Source organism: Corvus moneduloides, chromosome 24 (assembly GCF_009650955.1).
Source record: "Corvus moneduloides isolate bCorMon1 chromosome 24, bCorMon1.pri, whole genome shotgun sequence".
Classification (NCBI taxonomy): Eukaryota; Metazoa; Chordata; class Aves; order Passeriformes; family Corvidae; genus Corvus; species Corvus moneduloides.
This window is the reverse complement of record NC_045499.1, coordinates 828,801-853,714: the sequence shown is the minus strand read 5'-3', so window position 1 is coordinate 853,714 and position 24,914 is coordinate 828,801. Positions and strand designations below refer to the sequence as shown.

General features: G+C 51.2%; 2 protein-coding genes across 4 annotated transcripts in view; one reads left to right on the top strand and one right to left on the bottom strand.

Annotated features, from left to right (window-relative positions):
• Positions 1–452, bottom strand: part of CEPT1 (choline/ethanolamine phosphotransferase 1) — a 30,147-nt gene extending 29,695 nt beyond the window's left edge. For both annotated transcript variants that reach the window (XM_032132728.1, XM_032132726.1), the window contains exon 1: positions 365–452. The gene's annotated coding sequence lies outside the window, so the exon portion shown is untranslated. The remainder of the gene's footprint in view (positions 1–364) is intronic.
• Positions 443–16,246, top strand: DRAM2 (DNA damage regulated autophagy modulator 2). 2 transcript variants are annotated; one of them, XM_032132730.1, is made up of 9 exons: positions 443–490; positions 4,789–4,879; positions 7,578–7,735; positions 8,645–8,712; positions 9,262–9,401; positions 11,540–11,717; positions 14,613–14,695; positions 15,391–15,483; positions 15,915–16,246. In XM_032132730.1, the coding sequence occupies exons 3-9, from the start codon at positions 7,605–7,607 to the stop codon at positions 16,020–16,022; spliced, it is 801 nt and encodes a 266-aa protein (XP_031988621.1). In that variant the 5' UTR covers positions 443–490; positions 4,789–4,879; positions 7,578–7,604; the 3' UTR covers positions 16,023–16,246. The 2 variants fall into 2 exon arrangements, with proteins under 2 accessions (XP_031988621.1, XP_031988620.1); XM_032132729.1 differs by having other exon boundaries at positions 446–490; positions 9,193–9,401.
• Positions 16,247–24,914: the final 8,668 nt, after the last annotated feature.

Sequence of the window (24,914 nt, the reverse complement as noted above, 5' to 3'; positions counted from 1 at the left end):
TGCCCTGGATGACCAGAAAAATTAGCCCCAGTGCATTAAACTGGGCTCTTCCCTCATCCTGAGGGGATGAGCCGGGGGAAAACAGCCCAGGAGCGCCTGGAGCTCCAAAACAAACGCCCGGCCCGGCTGCCGCGGGACTCCCACAGGGCCTGGCAAACACCCGGCCGGGGAGGGGCCCAGGGCACCCCTGGCCCCGCCGACGCTTCGCCCCCGCCCACGGCGCAGGCCGGGTCCCCCCGGACACCGGCCCAGCCCGGGCAGGGGCCCAGCCGCACCTCGAGGCCCTCCCCGCTCCCCCCGCGCCCTCAGGAGCCCCGTCCGGCCGGGGGGAGCCGCGCGGACCGCGGGGCACCCCCGGCATTACCTCCGCTCCCCGCACCGGCCGGCGCTTTTTTTTACGCCCCTTTTGCGACGGCCGGAAAGGAGGCGGTGGCAGCGCGCGCCGGGGGCGGGGCCGGGGCGGCGCGAGGACGGCGCGGGAGCGGTTGAGGTGAAGGGGGGGGGGCGGGGGGAGCCGGGCCCGCGTCGCTGCCAGCCCTGACACCTCCCCAGAGACGCCCCTCAGCGTCCCCTTCACCCCCACTGCCACCCTTGTCACCCCCCAGCGACCATCCCCCGGCCTGCCTGTCACCCCTCTTAGCGGCCGCCCGGTGTTCCTGTCACCCCTTGTTACCCCCTCAGGGATCCTCTGTTAACCCCTCAGGGATCCCGCTTCATTCCCCTCAGCGACCTTCCGGTGTCCCTGTCACCCCGTCCGAGACACCCCTCGGAGACCCCTTGTCATCCCCTCAGAGACCTCCCCCATCCTCAGTGACGCCATGGCCTCCCTGTCAGCCCTCATCACACCTCAGTGACCCCCCCAGTGTCCCCTGACCCCCTGGATGTCACCCCCACCCTACTCCATGCCATGCCCTTTAGTCCCCACTGCACTTCGAGACCCCCAGGAACCTCAGGTGTCCTCCCTCCCTCTCCTGAAAACTCCCCCTCACCCCCTTTGTGCCCTCCTGTCAGCCCCAGTGACTCCCATCGCCGTCCCTGCCGCCCAGTGACCCCCCCACCACATCCCCAGTGACCCCCCATCCCTTGCACTAATCCCTCTGCCCCGAGGACCCCACTGAGCCCCTCTGCCCCTTCATCTCTCTGCCCTCAGCCTCCCCTTTCTCCCTGCCATTCCCTTTCCCTCCTCTCCTAAGCTTCCCTCTATCCTGGTTCCTTTTCCCTTTCCTCTCTGATCGCCCCCAGCCCCCCCGTCCCCCTGTGACCTTGCAGGGACTCCAGTCCCAGCTGTGCCCTGGGAATCTCTGGTGGTTTTAGTTGCCCTCTGTGGTCAGGCAGGTGGGACTGGCAGGTGCCGTGGGTTCATCCCTGGCACGGAGCTCCTGGATCAGCCGGAGTGTGCCAGTGTCCCGAGCAGGCTTGGGGACATCCTGTGTCACGGTGTCCTGGGCCTGGCACTGTTTGGGTTGGCTCCAGGCCATGCTGTGCCTTCCCAGCCAGGGAACAGGAGCAGGGCCAGAACAGAGACCCTCTGGAAGCTGCCCCCCTAAAGATTCCATGGCAACTTTTTTTGTGTCTGTACTGAGAAAACATTCGAAATGAGTCACCTGTCATTACCCTGCAGCAGGGACAGCAGAGGTGACACATTTCCTACTTCCTTACGTCAGTGCTTTGAGGATCAGTGACCTCTACCCATGGCTTATCAATGGGACCTGACAGGCAGGTGTGCAGGCTGTTTGGGCTTAGCCCCCTCCAGCCTCTGTTTGCTTAGGAAGGCACAGACAAATTCCTCCATCCTTCCCTCAGCACTGGACAATTTGTTGGAGACAAAAGGAGTGTCCCTTGGTAGGGCTTTATCTCTGCCTGTCTGCCTGACAGAGCAGGGAAGAGGCAGGCTGACAATCCAGGAATCAGCAGTAAATCAGGAATTTCCCTTTTCCCCACATACTTCGACCATCTTTGCAGCTTTATCATTCCAGGTAGCATGAACTTTCTGCCCTTGATGATCTTGCCCACCTTTCATTTTCCTTTGGAGTTTCTATTCCACATGTTCCAGCCTGGGCAGGATGTGGCTGCATTCCTGCACTGGGAGAAACACTTCTGAGAGGGTTAAAATCTCCTTTGCTTTTGAAACACTTCCTTCACTTACTCTTGATATTGGAAACAATCTGTGATACTCAAACTGGAGCTTAAAAAAAACCCCTTAGAACTCCAAAGTGCCTGAAGATCAGGATAAATGTTTAAGAAAATCATAGTTATATGGAAAATCAAGGCGGGCCATTGCTGCTTTGTAACCTGCTTGCAAAGGAGCTTATACAAAAAGGAGTTTGAGTGTGTTTTCCTTCTCCCTGTTGAAACAATGGGACAGGACAAGGTGTTAATAATAATTTGTCTCAGGACCTTGCAGCTGGCACATGGCTGTTCCCTTCTGCCTCCTGCTGTTTGGAGGTGCCTCGTTCTGTGCCCAGACAGAGCCAGGAGTTGGCAGGGACACAGGGCAGCTGCACAGCTGGGGACAGCCCGGAGTACACCATGGCCTGACTGTGCACAGGGATTTGCACAGAGTGAAGCCTGTGTTGGGGATGTACAGTCTGCCCCCAGAACAGTGGGAAAACTGACTTGATTCCACTGTAAAATATTTAATGGGGAGAGAGATGAAGGGAGGTGGGAACTCAGGGTACATCTTGACTGACAAGATGGTTTTTAGTGTAAGGAGAGTTAGTGAGGGGTTTCTGCTGGGGAAGGCAAGAGGGGCAGAGCCCAACTGGTGTCATCAGGATGAACCTCCTGGGGGGCTACAGATTCCTCCTGAGGGACAGCTCCGATCTCTGCTCTCTGTGAGCAGGGACAGGACCCATGGAAAGAGCTGGAGCTGTGCCAGGGGAGGGTCAGGCTGGAGATCAGGGAAAGGTTCTTCCCCCAGAGGGTGCTGGGCACTGCCCAGGCTCCCCAGGGAATGAATGGGCACAGCCCCAAGGCTGCCAGAGCTCCAGGAGCGTTTGGCCAAGGCTCTCCGGGTACACAGGGTGGGATTGTTGGGGTGTCAGTGCAGGGCCAGGGGTTGGACTGGATGATCCTGTGGGTCCCTTCCAGCTCAGGAGATTCTGTGATTCCACCAGCCTGCAGCCACACTCAGTAAGAAGCTGTGCCTCAGCAGAGCTGTGGGGTACTGAAGCTGTTCTTTGTGCCAGACTGCATGAAAACTGTGAGAAGTCACGTGCAGGGCTCAGCCCTGGGCTCGGTGACAGCTCAGGGTGCAGAGATTGCCAGTCCTAACAGTGAGGGCTCCTCTGCAGCCCAGCTTGCTTTGAAGCAGACAGTGTTGATGAGCTGCCTGTGTGGACACATTTATTTTGTAGTAAGGGCAGTATCCAGGGAGAAGTTGGGAATAGCTGTTCTGCTTTACTAAGCTCTTCCTAGCCCAAGTAAATCAGTCTGCCCAGGCACGTAAATACCCTCAGCAGGTAGAGCATCTGCAGTGTCTGTGAGCTTCATCCCTACAGAGCTTCACCCCCTCTGCATCCCCAAGGCAATGCCCCAAACCTGTGGGAGGAGAAGTCAGGAGTTAGGGAATGTCTGATTGAACAGACAGGCTGGATCCATGGCCAAGGCCAGCAGTGGGAGGGTCAACAAGACCAATGCCAGGTTCTGCCCTTGGGTCACAACAGTCCCATGGAATGTTCCAAGCTGGGGCAGGAGTGGCTGGAAAGCTGGGAAAGAATCTGGGAGTGCTGGTGACAGTGGCTGGACATGTGCCCAGGTGTGCCCAGGTGGGCAAGAGGCCAATGGCCCCTGGGCTGTCAGAGCCATGGTGTGTCCAGAGGCCCAGTGTGGTGCCCTGTGCTGGCACTGCTGGGGCACCTCCAGTCCTGGGATCAGTTCTGGGCCCCTCCTGACAAGAGACATTGAGGGGCTGGAGCGTGTCCAGGGCAGGGAACAGAGCTGGGGAAGGGGCTGGAGCCCCAGGAGCGGCTGAGGGAGCTGGAAAGGGGCTCAGCCTGGAGCAAAGGAGGCTCAGGGGACCTTGTGGCTCTGCACAAGTCCCTGACAGGAGGGGGCAGCCGGGGGGGTTGGGCTCTGCTGGCAGGGAACAGGGACAGGAGGAAAGGGAATGGCCTCAGGGTGGGCCAGGGGAGGGGCAGGGTGGATACTGGGAACAATTTCTTCACTGAATGAGTTGTCCAGCACTGGCAGGGGCTGTCCAAGGCAGAGGTGGAGTCACCATCCCTGGAGGGATTTAGAAGCCGTGGATATGGCACTTGGGGACATGGTTTAGTGGTGGCCTTGGCAGTGCCAGAGGAACAGTTGGACTCGATCTTAGAGGGCTTTTCCAACTTAAATGATCCTATGAAACTCAGGTTGCTCCAGCCCCTCTCCTGCCATGTATTTAGCATTGCACCAGCAGGACACTGGGATGTGTGTCCACAACAAAATGGGAAGTCTCCGTGTTCTGTTCCCTTCCTGAGGTGAAAGCCCTGGTCTTAGGCACTGGTTTTAGTTGCATACACTTCATCTCTTTAAAGCTCCTCAGTTCAAGTTAAATTGTTGTGTAGACAACTCCTGAAATCAAACAGCCTTAAACACCAGTTTTTCTTCATTTCTGCCACCCCAGCACACACAAGCTTCACTCCTTAAACCACTTGGAGCACAGGAAAAACATCCTGGGGCAAGCCAACGGTCTAATCCTGTGTCCAGTCAGCAGCAGTGACTAATAGAAGGTGCTAAGAAGAATAAACAAGGCAAGAGGTACAGAAGTACTTCACATCTTGCTTATTTTCCTTTATATCTCAGAGAGTCAGAAAAATGAAGCGGACGTGGAGCTTCAGCAGAAAAATGACCTTGGATTCCCCTTAGTGACGTCCTCTGATGCCCTTTTTCTCAGGTATGTGGAATGTGGTTGGTTGGTTGGTTGGTTTGTTTGCAGGGGAAAATCTGTTAGCTCAGAAATAAATTTAAGGCACTATGAATATTTAAATGTGAAAGGAAAAGTATATTCAGACTGACTGCTTGGAGCTGGGAATTACATACTCAGGCACATAACATTTATAACAGAGAATGTCATGCAAAATCTGCATTTCTCTTTCAAATTCCCAATTTACTCATACTAGAGATGGGATTGTGAAGTTACAGTCATTACTGCATTGCAGTCTTAAAATCATCATCAGATGGCAAACTTTATATTTAGCTTAAAAACAGGCACGAAATGGGGCAACTTGAATTCTGTCAATCTGTTCTTATTCACTACATCTCCTGTTAAACACCTTCACCTGCCACCAACCAGTTCCTCACAAGCAGCTGACCCTTCACCTCTGCAAGGCTGCAGTTGTCCATTCTGTGCAAGGGTGACCAGCTCTGATCTCTTGCAAGATTCACCCGCTTTGTTTCAACTTTTTTTCCTGCCATGAGACTTTCTAGTCTTGGTGCTTCCTCTTTCTTCCTTTTCTCTTCCTCCTTTCTTTCAGCCTCTCACACTCCAGGCCGTGCCTTTCTAAAACCTCTCTGTGCTGTACTTCCTTCTAATTTGTTTCAACATTATCCTGCTTTTCTCACATACAGATCTTTGCCTGGATGCCCTTGGATGTGTGCTCTCCATTATTTGCTCTTTACCTTTGTCCTCTTTCATACTGCATTTACGGTCTCCAATTTTAACTATGTTGAAACACTTTTTCTCCTCTTCTCTCCAGTGACCGTCAGGAAACACTTTTTCCCAGTGAGGTTGACTGGCACTGGTCATCCCAGGCTGCCCAGAAAGGTTGTGGTAGCTCCATCCTTGGGGTGTCATCCTGCACTACTGGCTCTGGTGGCCCTGCTTGAGCAGGGGGATGGCCCAAGTGACTTCCAGAGCTCCTTCCCCCCTCAGCAATTCTGGGATGCTGAAATATCTCTGGTTGTGTTTGAGGCTAGTAGCAAATTACTTCCCTTTTGCAGCAAGAGTAGGGAGGAGTTGCAGTTCTCTCTGTGTGGGCTCACCAGGGTGGCACAGCTGCACCTTCTTGCTCTTAGAGAACTGGGGTGAGACACAGATTTGCTGTCAGGCTGGGATTTAGGGAACTGGACAGTGAGTACAGAGTCATCATTTCACTGCACTGCACGTGAATCTTTCCCTCCCTCCTGTAAAACAGCAGCTGCTGGGAGTAACCCTTGCATTTGAGGGTTGTGATTGGTAGCAGTGAGCTCAGATAGTTGAGAGCTCGTGAAGCCAGGCTGGATGGAGCTCAGCAGCCTGCTCTGGTGAAAGGTGCCCCTGCCCTGTTAATATTGGTATTGTTATTATTGGTATTACAATCCGTGGGGAAGTTCTGATTCATTCTCCACAAAAGAAGTGGATTTATGTTCTCAAACCTCCATAGGTGATGTCTTCCAAAAGTTAACTTTACAGCATAGAATAAATAGATCTGAACATTACTTCAGTTTTTATTTCATCCAAAATATGGGGTTTTTTTAATATTTTCACTGACATTTCATCCTAAACATTAATAAATTTAAAAAACAAACTCATTTTAAAAAGTTGTTGCAGAATGGCAAAGTCATTTTCTGTCCTACTCTGTGAGGTACCTCAGCACGGGCTTCTCCTTGGCAATACCCAAATCTAGAGAGGAGGGGAGGAAGAGCTGTGGGGAAATGGAGCTGTTTGCTCAACATGAACACAGTGAGCTCAGGAAACCCTCTGTGCTTTGAGAGAGCCCATCAGCACCTTGTGGAGACACAAGGAAATGAGTCTCTGAAACAGAGAAGACTCAGAGTGGAAAATAAAACCCATGTGTGTGCAACTAAAGGCTGGCAGGGTTAGATGGGATATTGGATATTCCTCCCTGGGAGGGTGGGCAGGCCCTGGCACAGGGTGCCCAGAGAAGCTGGGGCTGCCCCTGGATCCCTGGCAGTGCCCAAGGCCAGGCTGGACGGGGCTTGGAGCATCCTGGGATAGTGGAAGGTGTCCCTTCCCATGGCAGGGAGTGGAATGAGATGGGGTTTAAAGTTCCTTTCAGCCCTGGGACTCTATAACAGATGTCGAGTCACACAGCCTGACAGGGAGTAATTGAGGGCAGGTATTAAAGTAATTTGGGGTCGTTTCCTCCATGTCTGTCCCGCTAATTGTTAATGGCAGCTGGAGGCTCCACCACAGCCACCATCAGTCGCAGTGTCGGTGCAGGGACATGTTCTATGTCAGCTCACTCTGCTGACATGGTGTTGTGACACAAGGCTGAGAAGAAAATGGAGTCACTTACTCATAGTGACCCACTTGACCTTCTTCTGGCAGCAACAAATCCAAGCCATGTAGTAAAATGTCAGTACTGGTTTCTAATGATCCTCTAAGAATTTCAGAATTAACATTTCCTGATTTAATTCTGTTTATTTATGATTTCTTCTGTGAAGTCAGTGTTCACTTTGGGTTTGCAGGAGAGGACTGAAAGCAGTATCAAACTGCTCTATGGGAAGCAGCCTGCCTCAAGGCAAGCAAAACTTTTAGAGACCTCATAGTAAAATCCTAGTAAACCTTTGAGAACTCTCAGTAAACTTTTGAGATCTCTCAGTAGACATTTGAGAACTCTTAGTAAACCTTTGCATTTGGTTCTTCACAGTGTTGGGAGGCAGAAGTCAGCCCTGAAATGTGGTGGTTCCAGCAAGGCCTCTCATTCCTGCCCGTGGCTCTGGTTGTGTGGTCAGCAGCATCATTTGTGTTCTCCTACATTACTGCAATTGTCCTGCACCATGTGGACCCTTTGGTGCCCTACATCAGGTCAGTGATGTCCACCCTGTGTCAGAGCACTGAACTGACACCACTCCTATGAATTCTTCCCAACTCCAGACTTAAATAGCAGTTCCTACCCAACAGCTCCAATTCTGAAGTTACTGTTTATAGCCATTATATAGTTATAGGTGATAATAAACTGACAGAGGGGGAAATTCCTTCCCTGTGAGGGTGCTGAGGCCCTGGCACAGGTTGCCCAGAGAAGCTGGGGCTGCCCCATGCCTGGAAGTGTTCAAAGCTAGGTTGGACAGGGCTTGGAGCACCCTGGGATGGTGAAAGGTGTCCCTAGCTGGAATGAGATGAGCTTTAAGGTCCCTCCCAACCCAACCCATTCTGGGATTTCTGTGTTACTCTATTTAAAGGTGTCTGGTTTTGTGCAAAACTCTAAGCTTTGGCTCTGTGAACATACCTTTAAAATGATGATGAACAAGGGAACTGGGGTGCCTCACCACACCCCTGCTCCGAGTGAAGCCTCTCGCTGTCACCAGGTTTGTTGCACCAGTAAATCCATACTAAAATCTACATTGCCAACTTTATTCCATCAAAGCTGATATATATAACTCGAGCTTTGCTCTTTCAGTTTTCCATGTTCTTCATTTTTCTAATTTTAATCCTTTTTATTCACCTTTTATGGAATCCAGATCGATATGAAAGGAACAGTTACTCTGAGCATGATCATCCCGTGCTCCAAGGCTGCCTTGTCTTTATCATGGTGATTTCTACAGCTCTAAAACCAGCACAGCATAGTTTGAGTAATGAACAATTCAGTGAAAAACATCTGGGAGGGGTTTTTTTACCTTTCCTTTGTAGACTGAAATAAGTAAAGTTGTGTTGGAAGTATTTTTAATATAGATATAGATAATATAGGATATGTGTCACTCCATTTATCTTTTCCAGTGATACAGGGACAATACCACCTGAAAGATGCTTATTTGGGATCATGTTAAATGTTTCAACCTTCTTGGGTGAGTACATAAAGCTGTTCCTTGGTGAGCTGCAGGCAGTTCTGGAATGCAACAACTTTAAACAAGTTAATTTCCTTCTCCAGATCATTAAACAGCCCAGAATTCTCACTCAGAAATGAAACACTGAGTAATAAATCTCAATTCTCTTAAGCAATTCAAAGTGTGTGTCAGGGATGTTATCCATGAATTGCCAGTATGGCAATTGCAGATTCTGGAAGGGCAAGAAATGCATTTAAAAAGCTAACAGAAAAGTAAAAGCAATAAAAATGCAAATTCAAGGCAGTCACCTTACCTGTGCTGCAACAATGGAGGGGGGAAACAACTTAATATGGCTTTTAAATGAAATAGATCAGAAAAATCTATTAATTTGACTTGTTTGCCATTATATTATTTCAAGTTTCACTTCCAGCCTTTCAGCTTTCCTATTTCAGTGCGCTCTAAAAAAATTCTTGTATTTTAAGAGTTGCCTCTGTCACTCAGCATCTTCCCAGGTAAAGCAGGACACTGCTCCCCAGCAGGAGTCTCACTGCCTGGGGCTCTCTTTGGCAGGGATGGCCACCATGTACGTCCGGTACAAACAAGTGTCTGCCCTGAGCCCGGAAAAACCCAGGATCCTCAGGCTGAATAAGCTGGGCCTCACGCTGGGATGGCTGAGCTGCTTTGGACTCTGCATTATTGCCAATTTCCAGGTTTGTGCTCTGCCTGCTCTGCTCAGCTCCTGCCAGAGCTGTGTCTGTTCTGAGATACCTGATAATCTGGGGATTTACAGAAAGCAGCTTTCCATGGCAAACTGCTTTTTTGTCAAATTTTCTACAGAGAACGGTTGGAAAATACAAGGTTTGGCTTATAATTTGTTAGTTATTCCTTATTTGCTGTGGGACTTGGGAGCAGCTGTTCATGACATTTCCAAACATTCATGACCCCCAAGCTTTGCAGAAGCCACACTTGGATCTCCTTCCAGGCTGGTTGGAAGCCTGAGATCCAGATTGAAAGCCCACAGCTGTGGCTCAGGAGAATCAGGTATCAAACAGTAAACACTTGTTACAACTAGAAGTAAAGCCAGCAAAACCACCCAACCCCACAAGCCCAGCTCTGGAAAACCTGCCCTCTCGGGTGCATTTTCCTTCAAACCTCCTCAAATTCTTGAAAATTCTGCAATGTTAATTCTTCTAATTTTCTCCATCCCAGAGTCACTTTTTATTTTTTTCCTCCCCAATACTTTCCACTCCAAAAAACCCAAATCTGATATTCTCACTCATCACACCATGAGCAGGTCCCCATCATTGGCTTTACTTGCCAGGTGGTTGTATAATTGCCAGCCTTGTTAGTTAATTACCTGATGGATTTTGGGGCTCTGTTGTGGTGCCTGTAGCCTCCACAGGCTGTGGTGTCACCTTGGGCTCCTGCTGGATTAGGGACAGGGAAAAGCAAAGAGGAAAAGCTCATGGAAAGCTCCACCTTTTCCCCAGCACATCTCCCCAAGTGCTTCAGCAGCCCCTGTCTGAGAGACCTCAGCACTTCTCATTCTGGGCATTTTTTCTTTTGGAGACCTCAATCTATTTACTATTTTCTAGACCCCTCAGAGGTCCCAGCCTCCCATTCCACACCCACCAAGGAGAATCCTCCAGGCTCTGCTCAACTCCATGATTTCCCTCCACTGCCCTCTAGAAAGGATTTTTCTACTTTCAGTGGATTTCACAACAATCAGAACCCAGGAGGTGCATGTTAATTTGGTAACAGTTTGTGTAACGTGTAATCTTGAGCAAAACAGAAGTTGGAAGTGATGCACCTGCATATCCCAGGGATGCTAAGGACTGGTTTAAAGGCAAAAGGAGCTGAATCCCCCTGAAATCCTGGTGACTGAAGACCCCAAAGTGTAAAACCAGAGAATTTCTCCCTGCTGACACGTCCCTGCACTGCACATGATTTTGGAGCACACACCTTTGCAACCTGCTTATTTCATAAACAGAAATTCTCACTGTGGATGCAGCACTTAAAATTCATTTGTGCACAGAGAGTGCACGAGGAAAAGCTTGGTCTTAAGAGTTACTCAGTCAGATACACGGCCAGCCTCACGTTTTAGGGCAGAAACATCTGCATGATTGGGGTGCCAGGCCTTGCCTTGAGCAACAGGTCAGACAACACATTTTGTTCCCTGTGTCTGGGTCCTGTGCTGAGCTGGAGATGAGAAGAAAGGACTGAACACACATGGGTTTTCAAGGCATATATTTTAAGAATTAATTTTTAGTTGGGTTGGTTTTTTTGGAATATCTTCTTGTTTTAGTTATTTTTGCTATTTGACAGTTGGTTCTCCTGGTGGTGGTTTTAGTATTGAATTGATTGAACCTTGTTCCCTCAGAGTATTCCAAGATACTAATTTGACAAACAATCTTTATTCAAACCAGAGTTCATTCAGAGAAATGCAACACCTCATTATTTTTAATCCAAAATTGGGCACTAGAATTGGGTTGTCTGTCCTGTATTCCAAAATCTTTCATAGATGCACAGGTTCCTGGGGTAGAAACTCCCATTCCCTGCCCAGCTGCAGGGATTCTCTCACCTGATTCTTGTGATATTGTCCATTTATGAAAAGAGCTCTCACAAATTCCTGTAGTGAAGGTACAGCTGTGACCTGTAACTTCACCACAAGAACAAAAGCAGAAATGTCAGAGGCTGGCAGGTTCTGGCCTCCAGACATCTCCCAATGGGGCTTCCAAGAAAAGTCTCCTGAGGATTGGCACAGTGCAGAGCTGCTTAGCTCAGGATGGGAGAAGGGCACTGAGGGGGTGGGTGCCAGCTTTTCACGGGCAGCCCCCTCTTTCCCTAGAAATGCATCCTGTACTACATCCACGTGCTGGGAGCCTGCCTGACCTTCGGGGTGGGGTCCATTTACATGCTGCTTCAGACCATCCTGTCCTACCTGATGCAGCCAGAACTTCACAGCAAAGACATCTTCTGGGCCCGCCTGGCCGTGTTCCTGTGGAGCTCTTCCAGCATCCTGAGCAGTATCCTTTGCCTGGGCAGTGGCACCAAACCCCAGCAGCCTCCCCAGGATTTACACCTGACCTGAACCACCACCATGTGCCACAAGAGGCCTGTCATTCTTGATTGTGTGCCCTGGTCTGTATTCCAACCTGGGAATTTCAGGGAAAAGGATTAATCCCTTTAATACTTTTAATATCCCCCCTGGATATTAAAAAAAACCATAAGAGGGATGGTTACCACCCTTTCTCCTCCCCTTTCCTACTGCACACCAGAGGCTGAAAACAGAAAAAATAAGAGTTTATCCCCAACAGGTCTGACTAAATAAGGAAAGATGGGGCCAAAGGGAAGTGTGCTTAAGGGATGGGTGGTTTCAATGGGGGAAAAAAACAGGTAAGAAATAAAAGTGTGTTCCTGAGGACAAGAACGGTGTAGCGTGTTAGAGTTGGATACAACTAAAAGAGAAACCCAGAAAGTAGCACAAGAGGAAATACTCTAACAGACCACGTGGAGCAGGGCTCCTGTGCCCGCTGGCTCTGGAGCAGGGATGAGGTACTGGCACTTTCCAGAGAGACAATTCTGGAGCACATTTCAAGGGTGTGTCGGGGGGACTTTGACCTCTGATCTCCTCCCTGCTCATCCTGCAGTTCAAAATACAAGGCATTTCTGACAGGCATTCCCTACCACCTTCCCTCGGCATCAGAACCCATCCTCCCCCTTTAGTTTTGAAGCTGGAAGTGGCTGTGGGGTTCAGAGAAAGGAAGAAACACAGAATGGTTTGGGTTGAAGGGACCTTCTAGTCCTGCCCTCTCACAGTGGGAATCCATTCCTGTTTATCTGTGTATTTATATACCAAATGTGGGCCAGCCTACCCAGAAATAGAGGCCTTTTTCCTCTCCAGACTCATTGAAAGAGTCAGGAAACTGCACCAGAACAGTTCCCATGCTCACCACAACAGACCTGAACATTGGATTTAAAAATCAAACTCAGTTTTTGTGTCAAACAGGACAACACCACCAAAGCTTCTGAATTCCAGAGATGCAAGTTGCAAAACCCATCGCTTAAACCCTGTCCCATCTGCAGCTGTATCCAGGCCACTGATTTAATCCCCACCAATCCCACTTATTTCCAGGCTGGCAGCCAATACCAACACTAAACCATAAGTCCCATTTCCCATGGTTGGAGCATCTCGCTGGGCTCCCATCCCTGCTGCTACAGGGTTATAGAATCTGCAGGAGTCAGAGGTGCAGGGACAGTGGGGCACAGGCTTGTTACCCATCATGAAGGACCCTCACCTGCTGAGGGGCTTGGCAAACAGCAAGGAAATCATCCAGGAAACTTGGAGAATTGTTGTCCCTAACAGAAATTTTTGGTATTAGCAAACAAGATTTTCAGCTTTGAATAGTGAGGAACCAAACTTGGGGGAAACTAAAATGGAACAATATGATCTGCTGCAAGTTAAGCTCCTCTTGCAGATGCCAGAAGCCCACAAACCTCAAATCTGTAGAGGTTTTTGTACCAATGTGGTCTAACCAAAATTATAGGGAAGTTGTAGAAATAATGATGTGTACATACATAACAATGAAAGGGGAAGGAAAATTATTGTTCTAAATGAACAGCTCATAATGTAATAAGGGAAAGATGGGGACAGGAAGAAGTCTGTGGCCTTGGGTGAAATGGTTGTAACAGGTACTGGAAGACAGAAGGAAATGTATTTTGTGTCAGCTCTGGGGTCACAGCAGGGCCAGGGCAGTGCCCATCCCCTGTGCTGGCACTGCTGGGGCACCTCCAGTCCTGGGATCAGCTCTGGGCCCCTCCTGACAAGAGACATTGAGGGGCTGGAGCGTGTCCAGGGCAGGGAACAGGGCTGGGGAAGGGTCTGGAGCCCCAGGAGCGGCTGAGGGAGCTGGAAAGGGGCTCAGCCTGGAGCAAAGGAGGCTCAGGGGGGACCTTGTGGCTCTGCACAAGTCCCTGACAGGAGGGGGCAGCCGGGGGGGTCGGGCTCTGCTCGCAGGGAACAGGGACAGGAGGAGAGGGAACGGCCTCAGGCTGGGCCAGGGGAGGCTCAAGGTGGATATTGGGGAAAATTTCTTCATGGGAAGGGTGGTCAGGCCCTGGCACAGCTGCCCACTCAAGGCCATGTTTGTGCCAGGAAGTCCAAGCTTGTTCACCACCAAAATTAATCTTTCATATCAGGAGGCTCCTGATGTTTAATCTCATTACCCAATGAAGAAGTTAATACCTTAATCCTATGAAAATCGGGTTATCTGTAAATTAATGATCCGAGTTTCATTTGTGGTGTTGCAGGAGCACTTTCTTGGGTACCTTCCCTCTGTAAGATGTTGAAAAAGTGACATCAACCACTCCAGAAAGATCCAGGTCTTGGATTAAATGGGGGATCATTGTCACGTGGGGTGAAATCCAAAGAAGTTCTCAAACCTTGACTAAGAGGGAAACAGAAAAGCCAAAAACCCTCTTTGCTGCAGGTGATACAGAATTCCAACCTGTGGCTCACAGCAAGAATTCAGGGTGGTTGAGACATTGAAAAGCCATCAGAGAAAGAGATCTATACTTTTATTAGGGTGGGAAATGCCAGTAAAATTAAATTTAAATGCTCTGTAAGTGCTCACATATGATCATAGCTTAAACACTTACATGAGAGTGCTGCACTTGATCAGAGGAATAACAAGAAGCAGCACACAGAGAACAGAAATAATGGATTTAGGTTCAGATTAACCTTTTCACGTGACAATAACCAGGGATTGGGACAAGCTACAGGTTGATGGGCACGATGTGAACAGTCCATGGCACCATTAACTGCTCCTCAGGCTGAGACCTCACAGCCTCAGCTCAACACAGTCTGCAAGTTCCATGTCCTTCATTCTTGGCCTTGAATCTTCCTTAACCTCTTCCCTCAGTGTTTGTGTCCTCAGTTGTGTTGTACAGTGGCCTGTATGGCCAGAACCTGGTGCAGAAGCTGCACTGGGACCCCCAGGAAAGAGTAAGTGACTGGGGGAGAAATGGACACCAAATCCATCTGGGTTTGGAGGGACAGGTGGGAACTTCTGCAACTCACCACATGGACTGGGGTGGGAGAGGAGAGAGCTGTGCCAGCCAAACCAGCCAGCAGCTCCTTGGAATCACAGGATCCCAGGCTGGGGTGGGTTGGGAGGGAAGTTAAAGCCCATCCAGTTCCACCCCCTGCCCTGGCCAGGGACACCTTCCACCGACCCAAGTTGCTCCAAGCCCTGTCCAACCTGGCCTTGGACATTTCCAGGGATAGGGCAGCCCCAGCTTCTCTGGGCAACCTGGACCAGCACTTGCTGAAGTTCTGATCTCACAAAACTTTGGATCTTCAAGTGTAGCTCTAAATTAATCCCTCCTGCATCTTGAGGAGGGCCTTGAAGCTCCCTGCTCTTTGTTAGTTGAGCTCTGGATTGAACCTTCAGGTTTTGCAGGTGGGTATTAAATTCCCAGTGGACATCATCCCAGTTGGAGCAGGTGCTTTCCTGGTCATTCTCATTCTTCAACACTTCCTTCTTGGAGACTCCAGACACAAGAAGGGATTTTGGTCTCCAGTGGGAATAGGTGTGGATGCAAGATCTCACATAGTGTGCCACGAGTCACGAGCCATCCATGCACCACTGCAGGTTCCAGAGCAGTTTCCACACAGATTTTTTCCCCTCTTTAACACAGGGCTACACCCCCCACATCATCAGCACCGTCTCCGAGTGGTCGCTGGCATTCTCCTTCCTCAGCTTCTTCCTCACCTACATCCGTGACTTCCAGGTAAAATGAAGTTCATGTTCTCTTTTTCTGAATGGCCCGGGGTGGTGCAGCTGGGCAGCCTTAGATTTTGTGGAATCATGGAATCGTTTTGGTTGGAGAAGACCTTTAAGGTGGTGGAACCCAGCATGGATCAGGAGTCACCAGGGCTGGAGAGCCATGAGCAGCTCTAAGTGACCCCCATAGAATCTGTCCCTGCTGTGTCAGCACAGCTCCAGCACCAGGCTGGCCTTAACTGGCCAGACCTGTCACAGCCACAGGACAAGGCAAATGATGGAGCCAGTCCAGAGCACAGCAAGGAGCCAGGCACATGGTTCTGAGCTGATCTGTTGGCGTTTCCAAAAATCTTTAGTATTTCCTCTGGCCACTGAAGTTCCCAGTGCTGAGGCAGTGAGGAGCTGCTCACAGGGACTCCCTTTGCTTTCCCTCCACAGAAAATCTCCCTGCGAGCCGTGGTCAGCCTGCAGGGCCAAACCCCGCACGAGAGCCCACCGAGCTTCGGGGCAGAGGAGCAGGCGTTGCTTGTGGCAGGGAGCATCTGATGGATGGAGAGAACTCAGCAGAACTCAGGAATTCAATAGCAATAACAGCTGAAATTTCTAAACATTTTATATTTTTAAAAAGTATGAAGTGATTGTCTTGTACTTGACATCAAGGGCTTTGCTATTAACCCACAGCAATGCAAATGTTACCAGTACGGTGAATGAGTCTGTGACATTTCTACATTTTCCAATGTAATGAAGGATTAAATGAAGATTATTAATGAGTTGTTGTCTCCTCATCTCTTCCTCCACATCCAGTTTGACCTCCCTCACCCTCCTCTCTCCAGTGCTCCTGGCCAAGTCCTTTTGGATGGCAGAGCCTCCAGCCTCACCTCTGCTCCCCTTGGGCCCAGGGGGCTGATCCATGCCCTGCACTTTGGGCCAGATGGGATGGACCCCAAAGCCACCCCATCCTTTGAGCAGCCCATAGGGAAAAACCTCTTCACCCCACAGCCTGCTCTGGAGGTCAAGAGGCAGCTGAGCAGCTCCCTCCTGCTGGCTCTGGAGAGGAGTGACAGGGAGCAGCAGGAACCACACAGCCATGGAATCCCAGAAGGGTTTGGCTTGGAAGGGACCTTAAAACCCATCCCATTCCACCCCCTGCCATGGGCAAGGACACCTTCCACTAGACCAGCTGGTTCCAGGCCCTGTCCAGCCTGGCCTTCTCTCCATCCCTCTCGTGGCCGTTGCTGGAGCTGACGGGCAGGTTGGCCCAGGAATTCTCATGCCAAGTGTCGCTGTTGCACAGGTGGAAGAGTTGGCCAAGGCAGCCCATGTCCTGCTCCCTCCAGAGCCAAGAGCTGTTCCTAAACACCCCAGAGGGCAACCCTTGTTCTCGTGTCCTTGACATCCCTGGTGCTCCCTGACACCCTCCAACCCAAGCCAGCTGCTCCTTCCTCCAGCTGCTTCCAGCAGCTCCCAGAGTGCTGACAGCCCTTATTCCAGCCCTAAGGAGTGTCTGTGCTGCAGGGGTCGAGCTCCATGAGCCTCTCAGTGCCAGACACACCAGCTGGTTCCAGGGTCAGTCCACAGGGACAGCCTCCCACACTCCAGAGTCATGCCCAGACCGAGCCAGAAGCCTTAAAAACAAACATCTCGAATTCTACCAGAGTACAGCAGATTAAGGAGATATTTGATTGCACACAGACCTACCAAGTACATCCACAGCTGCCTCTGAGCCCTGCTTGGCAGGAATAGCTCAGCTCCCTTCCCAAGTTATTGCTCAAGGCTTGTACGTGAGCTCCAGCACATTTCCTCCCACACCAGAATCCCTTACATTGGCATCTTCCCTTCCTGGAGGGGCAGGCAAAGCACCAGGAGAGGAATTAATCTAAGCTGGAGGCCTCCTGGAAATCCTAGCAGTTCCCTGGGCAGCTTCTTTCTCCCAGATTTAAATGGGATGTCTCCATCCCTGTTACTCCATTTCCAGCCTGGTTCAGCCAGAGTTCAGACAATCCACAGGGTGTAAACAAACTTTGGGGGCAAAAGCTGCCAAACTACTGAGGGCAGTGGGGTGAGAGGACAGGTGGGTGAGATAAGCATGGAGTCACAGAGAACCCTGGACTCTACAGCCTGGGAAGGTCTCCCAGAGTTGTATTTTAGCTGCTGATGAATCCTTAGGGATCCCAGCTGCCCTGGAGAGCTGCACACTTGGCCACACGCTTCCTAAGCAGGGAATAGGTAAACCCCAGTTCCTGATTAACTGCTCCAGTGTAGAAAATGGGATGTTTCAGCCGAGAGAATCCTTTGCCTCCCTCAAGGCTCATTAGACAAATGGTTTAAGCAAGAAATGGTCCCAACAGCGATGGGATCCCTGTGGAGAGGGAGGGAGAGAACTCTTTGCCTGGTACGATGGGAGGAGAAGGAAAAACCCCAACTGATTAATTCATGTAGCTCTCAAGGAGGCTCTAGAAGATATCTGCCTGCGCACAGGGCTTTCCTCAGCTCCCCTTCACTGCTTTCTCCCTGGATCCCTGTGAAACATGGAGATGTCATTCCTGACAACGGCCATATGACGTGCTGCTCCCAGAAGCGATTCCTGCCCCAGGGAGCAGGAGTTTCTCTGTCATTTAATGTCCCTGTGATGAGCCAGCCAGGGCAGACTGAGGTTTAGGTTGGACATTAGGAAAAATTTCTTCCCCAAAAGGGTTGTCCAGCCCTGGCACAGCTGTTCAGGGCAGTGTGGAGTCGCCATTCCTGGAGGGATTCAAAAAAACCCATGCGGATGTGGCACTTGGGGGACATGGTTAATGGTGGCCCTGGCAGTGCTGGGGAACAGTTGGACTCCATGATCTCAGAGGGCTTTTCCAACCTCAAAGATTCTGATTTTACTGCCCAAACCAGTACATTCCTGGGTTTACAGTTAACACCCCAAAGCCCCCTCACTGCTTCCCCACCAGCCCAGCACCACATGCTGGGATTCCTGCTCATCTGCAGATCCATGGAAGTTCAGCCTTAGAGCATCCAACTGTTTAACAACCTCCTCAATGCCCAGAAAACCCTTTTCTTGCTCTCTCACCCTTTGCCAGGAGACAGGGATGAGCAGCACCAAGGAGCAGCTGCCTGCTCCCAGCTGCTCCAGAGTTACACACCCCCATGAATCCCTGCCTTTTCCCCCTTCTCTGCAGCCCCACCCACAGTCACGATCCAGGGGCTGGGTTGGGTCCCTCCTCCCATAGAATCATGTCTGGAAAAGACCTTCAAGATCATCCATCCAAGTCCACCCCACACTGCCACTGTAGCCCCATAACCCCTAAATCTCATCACCCAGCAAGATCCAGACACCCTCTGAACAACTCCAGGGATGGTGCCTCACCAGCTCCGTGGGCAGCCCCTTCCAGCCTGACCAGCCCAGCACTGAACAGACTGACAGGGTCCATTAACACACCTGATTGCCCTGACCAGCCCCCGGGGACCTCCTCACACACTCATGGCCCATGAGCTCCATCTGAGCCCAAGCTTGAGCACCCAGTCCTGGCCTGGGCTGTTGTGGGTGGCCCTGGCTCAGCTCTGCCCCGGGATTTATTCTGTGGACAGTCCTCAGATCTCAATTCACAGAATCCCAGAATGATTTGGGTGTGAAGGGACATTAAAGACCATCTCATTCGACCCCTGTGTCCTGGGCAGGGACACCTTCCACTGTCCCAGGCTGCTCCAAGCCCCATCCAACCTGGCCTTGGACACTGCCAGGGATCCAGGGGCAGCCCCAGCTTCCTTGGGCACCCTGTGCCAGGGCCTGCCCACTCTCACGGGGAACAATTCCTTCCCAATATCCCATCCAACCCTGCTCTCTGGCAGTGGGAAGCCATTCCCTGTGTCCTGTCACTCAATTGGCCCAATTCCTTCACCAGCTCTCCTGGAGCCCCTTTAGGCCCTGGAAGGGGCTCTGAGGTGTCCCCAGAGCCTTTTCTTCTCCAGGTGAACACCCCCAGCTCTCCCAGCCTGGCTCCAGAGCAGAGGGACTCCAGGCCTCAGAGCAGCTCCGTGGCCTCCTCTGAACTTTCTCCAGCACCTCAACATCCTTCTGCTGCTGTTGGGCCCCAGGGCTGGAGGCAGCTCTGCACTCAGGGGTCTCACCTGAGTGGAGCAGAGGGGCAGAACCTCCCCTCCCCCGCTGCCCATACTGGGGGATCAGCCGAGGGCCTGGGGGCATTCTGGACTGGGGCATGTCCAGCACTCACCACAAACACCCCCAAGTCGTTCTCCCAGGGCTGCTCCATCTGTTCATCCCCAGCCTGGATTCATCCTGGGGTCACCCCGACCCAGGTGCAGCACTCAGAACTTGGCCTTGTTAAGCCTCCTGAAATTCCCATGAGCCACTTTTGAGCTCGTCCAGGTCCCTCTGGGTGACTCTGTCCCTCAGGAGTGTCCCTGCCCCCTCAGCTCAGTGTCACCTGCTCAGGGTGCCCTCAATCCCTTCATTTGTCATTAATAAAGATACTAAATAATGCTGGTCCCAGTACAGACCCCTGAGGGACACTACTGATCCCAGTATGGACCCATGAGGGACACTACTGATCACTGATGTCTGTCAGGACTCTGAGCTGTTGACCACAAGCTCCTGGATGTGCCCATCCAACCCATTCCTTATGCACCTGACAGTCCACCCGTTAAATCCATCTCTCCAATGGAGAGAAGGATACTGGGGGGAACCGTGGCAAATGGTTACAGAAGTCTAGAAAAATGACATCTGCAGGCCTTCCCTCATCACTGATGGAGTCCCTCCTGTGGAGCTTCTCATCCACCAATGCCCCCAGGTCCTTCTCTTCAGGGCTGATCTGTTCATCCCCAGCCTGGAGCTGTGCTCGGGGTTGCCCCGACCCAGGGGCAGGATCTCATCTTTGGCCTTGTTGAACTTCATGAGGTTCACACGATCCCATCTCTCCAGCCCATCCAGGTCCCTCTGGATGCCCCATCCCTTCCCTCCAGCATCTCACTGTCAGCATCGTGCTGAGGGTGCCTCAACCCCACTGTCACCGACAAAGACAGCGCTGGTCCCAACACTGACCCCTGGGGACACCACTTGTCACTGGGCTCCCCTTGTCTACAGCTGCAGCCCACAACCCTTTGAGTGCCACCATCCAGCCAATTCCTTATCCACTGAGTGTCCCACCCATCAGATCCACGTCTGTCCAGGTTTGAGACAAGGCTGTCCTGCAGGACAGTGTCAAATGCTTTGCACAGTCCAGGTAATGATGTCAGTCGCTCTGCCCTCACCCACCAGCACTGTAACCTCATCATACAGGGCCACCAAATTTGTCAGGCATGATTTGCCTTCAGAGAAGCCCTGTTGGCTGTCACCCATCACCTCCTTCTTTTCCATGTGCCTTAGCCTAGTTTCCAGAAGGATCTGCTCCATGATCTTGCCAGACACCAGTGTGACTGACTGGCCTGTAGTGCACTGCATCTGCCTTATTTCTCTTTTGAAAAATGGAGTCAAATTTCCCATTTTCCAGTCAGTGGGAACTTCACCAAACAGCCACAACTTCTCAGATATGATGGAGAGTGGCTTAGGAACTTCCTCTGCCAGTTCCCCCAGGATCCAGAGATGCATCTCATCAGGTTCCATGGACCTGTGCACCTTCATATTCCTTAAATACTCCTGAATCTGACCTTCTCAAGTCCAGAGAAGGGAGTAGAGCTGGTGGGAGGGTGTGGAGCACAAGTCCTATTAGGAGCAGCTGAGGGAGCTGGGAAAGGGGCTCAGCCTGGAGCAAAGGAGGCTCAGGGGGGACCTTGTGGCTCTGCACAACTCCGTGACAGGAGGGGGCAGCCGGGGGGGGGTCGGGCTCTGCTCCCAGGGAACAGGGACAGGAGGAGAGGGAACAGCCCCAAGCTGTGCCAGGAGGAATTTCTCCATGGAAAGGGTGGTCAGGCATTGGAAGGGGCTGCCAGGAAGGTGATGCAGTAACAATCCCTCGAGGTGTCCAAGGAATGCCTGGACACGGCACTCAGTCACAAGGTAGGGATTGGTCACAGGCTGGGCTCGATGACACAGGTTTGACTTGATCACCTTGGACGGCTTTTCCAACCTTAAAGGTTCTGGGATTCTCCGATTCTCCCACTGTGGACAGTTCCTCCTTCTCCCAGTCCCCGCCTTTGCCCCGCGACTCCAGAGGTGTGACTGGGTCACTTCCCAGTGAAGATGAGGCACAAACGTCGCTGAGAAGCTCAGCCTTCTCCATGGCCTGGGTAAGCAGGTGTCCTGTTTGCTTCTGGAGAGGGCCCACATTTTCCCCAGTCTTCCTTTTCTCACCAATGTACCTATAGAAGCTTTTCTGTTGCTCTTGATGTCCCTGGCCAGATTTAACTCTAGTAGGGCTCCAGGTTTCCTAACCTGATCCCTCACTGCTTGGACAATCCCTCTGTATTCCTCCCAGGCTGCCTGTCCTTGCTTCCACGCCCTGGAGGCTTCCTCTTTGAGTTTGTTCAGGAGCTCCTTGTTCACCCTCACAGGCCTCCTGGAGTTTCTGTCCTTGGGATGCATTGCTCCTGAGCTTGGAGGTGATCCTTAAATATCAGCCAGCCATCCTGGGCCCCTCCTCCCTCTTGGGCTTTATCCCATGGGACTCAACCAAGCAGATCCCTGGAGAACAGCTTTCCTGAATCCCAGGGCTCACTGTGTGCCCTCCTGGCTGCCCTGAGGATCCTGAATCCACCATTCCATGTTCCCTCAGCCCAGGCTGCCCTTGAGCTTCTCATTCCCCACCAAGTCATCCCTGTTGGTGAGCACAAGGTCCAGCACAGCTCCTCCCTTTGCTGGCTCCTCTCTCACTTGGAGAAGGAGTTTATCCTCAAGGCATTCCAGAACCTCCTGGATCAATTATGCTCCGTGTGTTGTCCCTCCAAGAGATACTGGCGTGCTTGAAGCCCCTCATGAGGAGCAGCGTTGTGAACACGACACCGCTATTGTCTGTCCAGAGCTTCATCCGACGGCTGTTCCTGGTACAGACCCCCTGAAAGCCACCCCCACGTGGCTTCCTGGGCTGCACTCGGCAACGCCCAGGTCTGGGTCAGTGCTGGGCTCGACTACCTCAGGTTTAGGTCAGACTTGATGATCTTGAGGGTCTTTTCCAACCTAAAAATGATCCAACAATTCTACATCTGGGACAGAGCTCTGTGAAGGTTTGTGCCTCACACAGAAGTGCTGGCGCTGTGGGGAGTCTGCAGTACTGGAGACAGGCGCAGGGGCAGTCCTGGCCAGGGACCCCAAGGCGCCAGGTTTGGCTGATGTTGGCAACTTGCCCAGCACCATCTCTGCTTCCTGATCTGTTCTGCCCAGCACTCACTGCTGCCTCTGCTCTTTGCACTCTGAAATTCCTAAAAGGTTCTTCCCAGGTATTTGCTTGGAGTAACAGTTTTAATGCATATCCTAAATCCACGGAGTTCGTATGTACTTAGCACAGCAATAATCCCAGTGTGTGACACCTTCCTGCCAGCCAGGCTGTGTGGACTGCAACAAGGCTGCACTCAGGGATGGCCACCAGTCACCTTCAGTCCTGGGGTGGCAGCCAGCATTCCCAGAACTCCAGTTCTTCATAGACTCTTCATAGATCATGGGAGTTCAAGGATGAACAGGGCAGCAAAATCCAGTCCATGCTGCAGATGATGAGTCTGGACGAGGGGCAGCTCCAACAGCCTCAAGGTCCTTGGCTGTCAGAAACCCCTTTGCTCCTCCTGGCACAACTTTCCCCCATCAGCACATCAAGAGGCTTCTCTTGGCTCTCAGTGAGCCCTCCAACTTTGCACTGATGTTGTTCCAAGGAAGATCTCTCTCTTCCATACTTGGTTTCACTCTTTTTCTGAGCTGCACCAGGTGTTTTCCATCACTATATTGGACATAGCCCATTCACCTTCTTCCACCAAATCCTGGTCACATTTCTTCAAAATTTTGCAGTGAGGATTCTTCTCCCAATTTTGAGTATTTTATCATCTCTACAAAGAAGCAGGCAAATGGACCACTTTGTTAGGGTAAAAGAGGTTCTGAGAGAAAGAAGATGGTGTATTGTAGAATGTCAGTGCTGGAATCCTCCAGTGCAACGAGAGGATAAGAGAACTTGGCTTCCTTATTTTTTTGAAGATCATTGGAAAATAGAGGAAAGACATTTGTTAGAGGACAGTAAGTGAGCAAAGCCTGTTGGAAGAGTATCCACCAGGTGACTGCAGCAGCAGACACAAGGTTGCCTCCATCTACTTCCTGATTCCCACCTCATCCTTTCAGGTGGGATGGAGTCAATGTCCTTCAAGCAGCCCCATGTCATGCTGTGTTTGGGATTTTGAGGAGACTGCAGATCACACCCCCATGGTTTGAGGAGAGTTCCCACAACATCCAGGTTTTCTCCTTCTCTCACTGTGCACCCCCCAGCAGGCTTGGGATGGACAGGACGTCGGGAATGGACAGGAAGTCGGGAATGGACAGGAAGCTGGGAACAGACACAGCCTGGACAGTCCTCCCAGACTGACCAAAGGGATATTCCATGGCACAGGAGGCCATGCTCAGCAAAGAAAAGCTTTATGGCAGCAGGAGGATGGAGGGATGTTTCTGGTCACAGTGTTTGTCTTCAAGCGAACACTGCACACAGAGACCCCGGGAAGGGCTGATCTTCTGCACTGCCAGGACGTGGTGACCAAATCCTGATTCTGCTTTTTGCGCAAGCAGCTTTTGCTTGACCTGTTAAAACTGCCTTGTTCTCCACCCACGATGCCATCCTTCCACTTTCCCCCATCCCGCAGGAGGGCAGTGATTGGGTGGGTGGGTGTCTGGGACCTGGCCAAGGTCAATTCTGTCACAAAACACCCATTCCATACAAGGTGAGCCCATGGATACCCACAGTACCACCCTGACCTGCTTGTTCCACCACACTTCCCTCCTACCGAGCAATCTCAGTCACTGCAGAGTTTATTTCCATGATTCACCTTCTCTCCTCACCCACCTGCAGCTGGTCCATCACCTTGGTCTAGGCCAAGCTCTCCCCATCCCTGGCAGTGTCCAAGGCCAGGTTGGACGAGGCTTGGAGAAACCTGGGATAGTGGAAGGTGGACCTGCCCCTGGCAGGGAGTGGAATGGGATGAGCTTTAAGGTCCCTTTACACCCCAAACCCTTCTCTGATTCTGTGATTTTTCAGAGCAGGAATTTCCTTTTTCTTACCTTATAAAAACCCCTCCTGCCTCTTCAATCCCCTGGAATTTTTCACACTGTCAAAACTTACATAATTAAGGAATATGGGACTGAGACAGTTGAAGCTCCCCAAGAAACATCCATCCTCCACCAAAACCCTACAGATAAACTGGGCATCCATGGGATAATAAATGAAAACTCTGCAGATGAAAATTTGATTAAAATGAAACAAAATAAGAATAAAACCAGAAATAAGGACAGTAACAAACAACCTC

Bases quoted from the DNA above. Each gene is read 5' to 3' on its own strand.
- DRAM2 (XM_032132729.1), top strand. From the start codon at position 7,605: ATGTGGTGGTTCCAGCAAGGCCTCTCATTCCTGCCCGTGGCTCTGGTT. The intron at 8,713-9,192 runs GTGAGTACATAA...TCTGTCACTCAG, and splicing joins AAATGTTTCAACCTTCTTGG to CATCTTCCCAGGTAAAGCAG. The intron at 9,402-11,539 runs GTTTGTGCTCTG...CTCTTTCCCTAG, and splicing joins GCATTATTGCCAATTTCCAG to AAATGCATCCTGTACTACAT.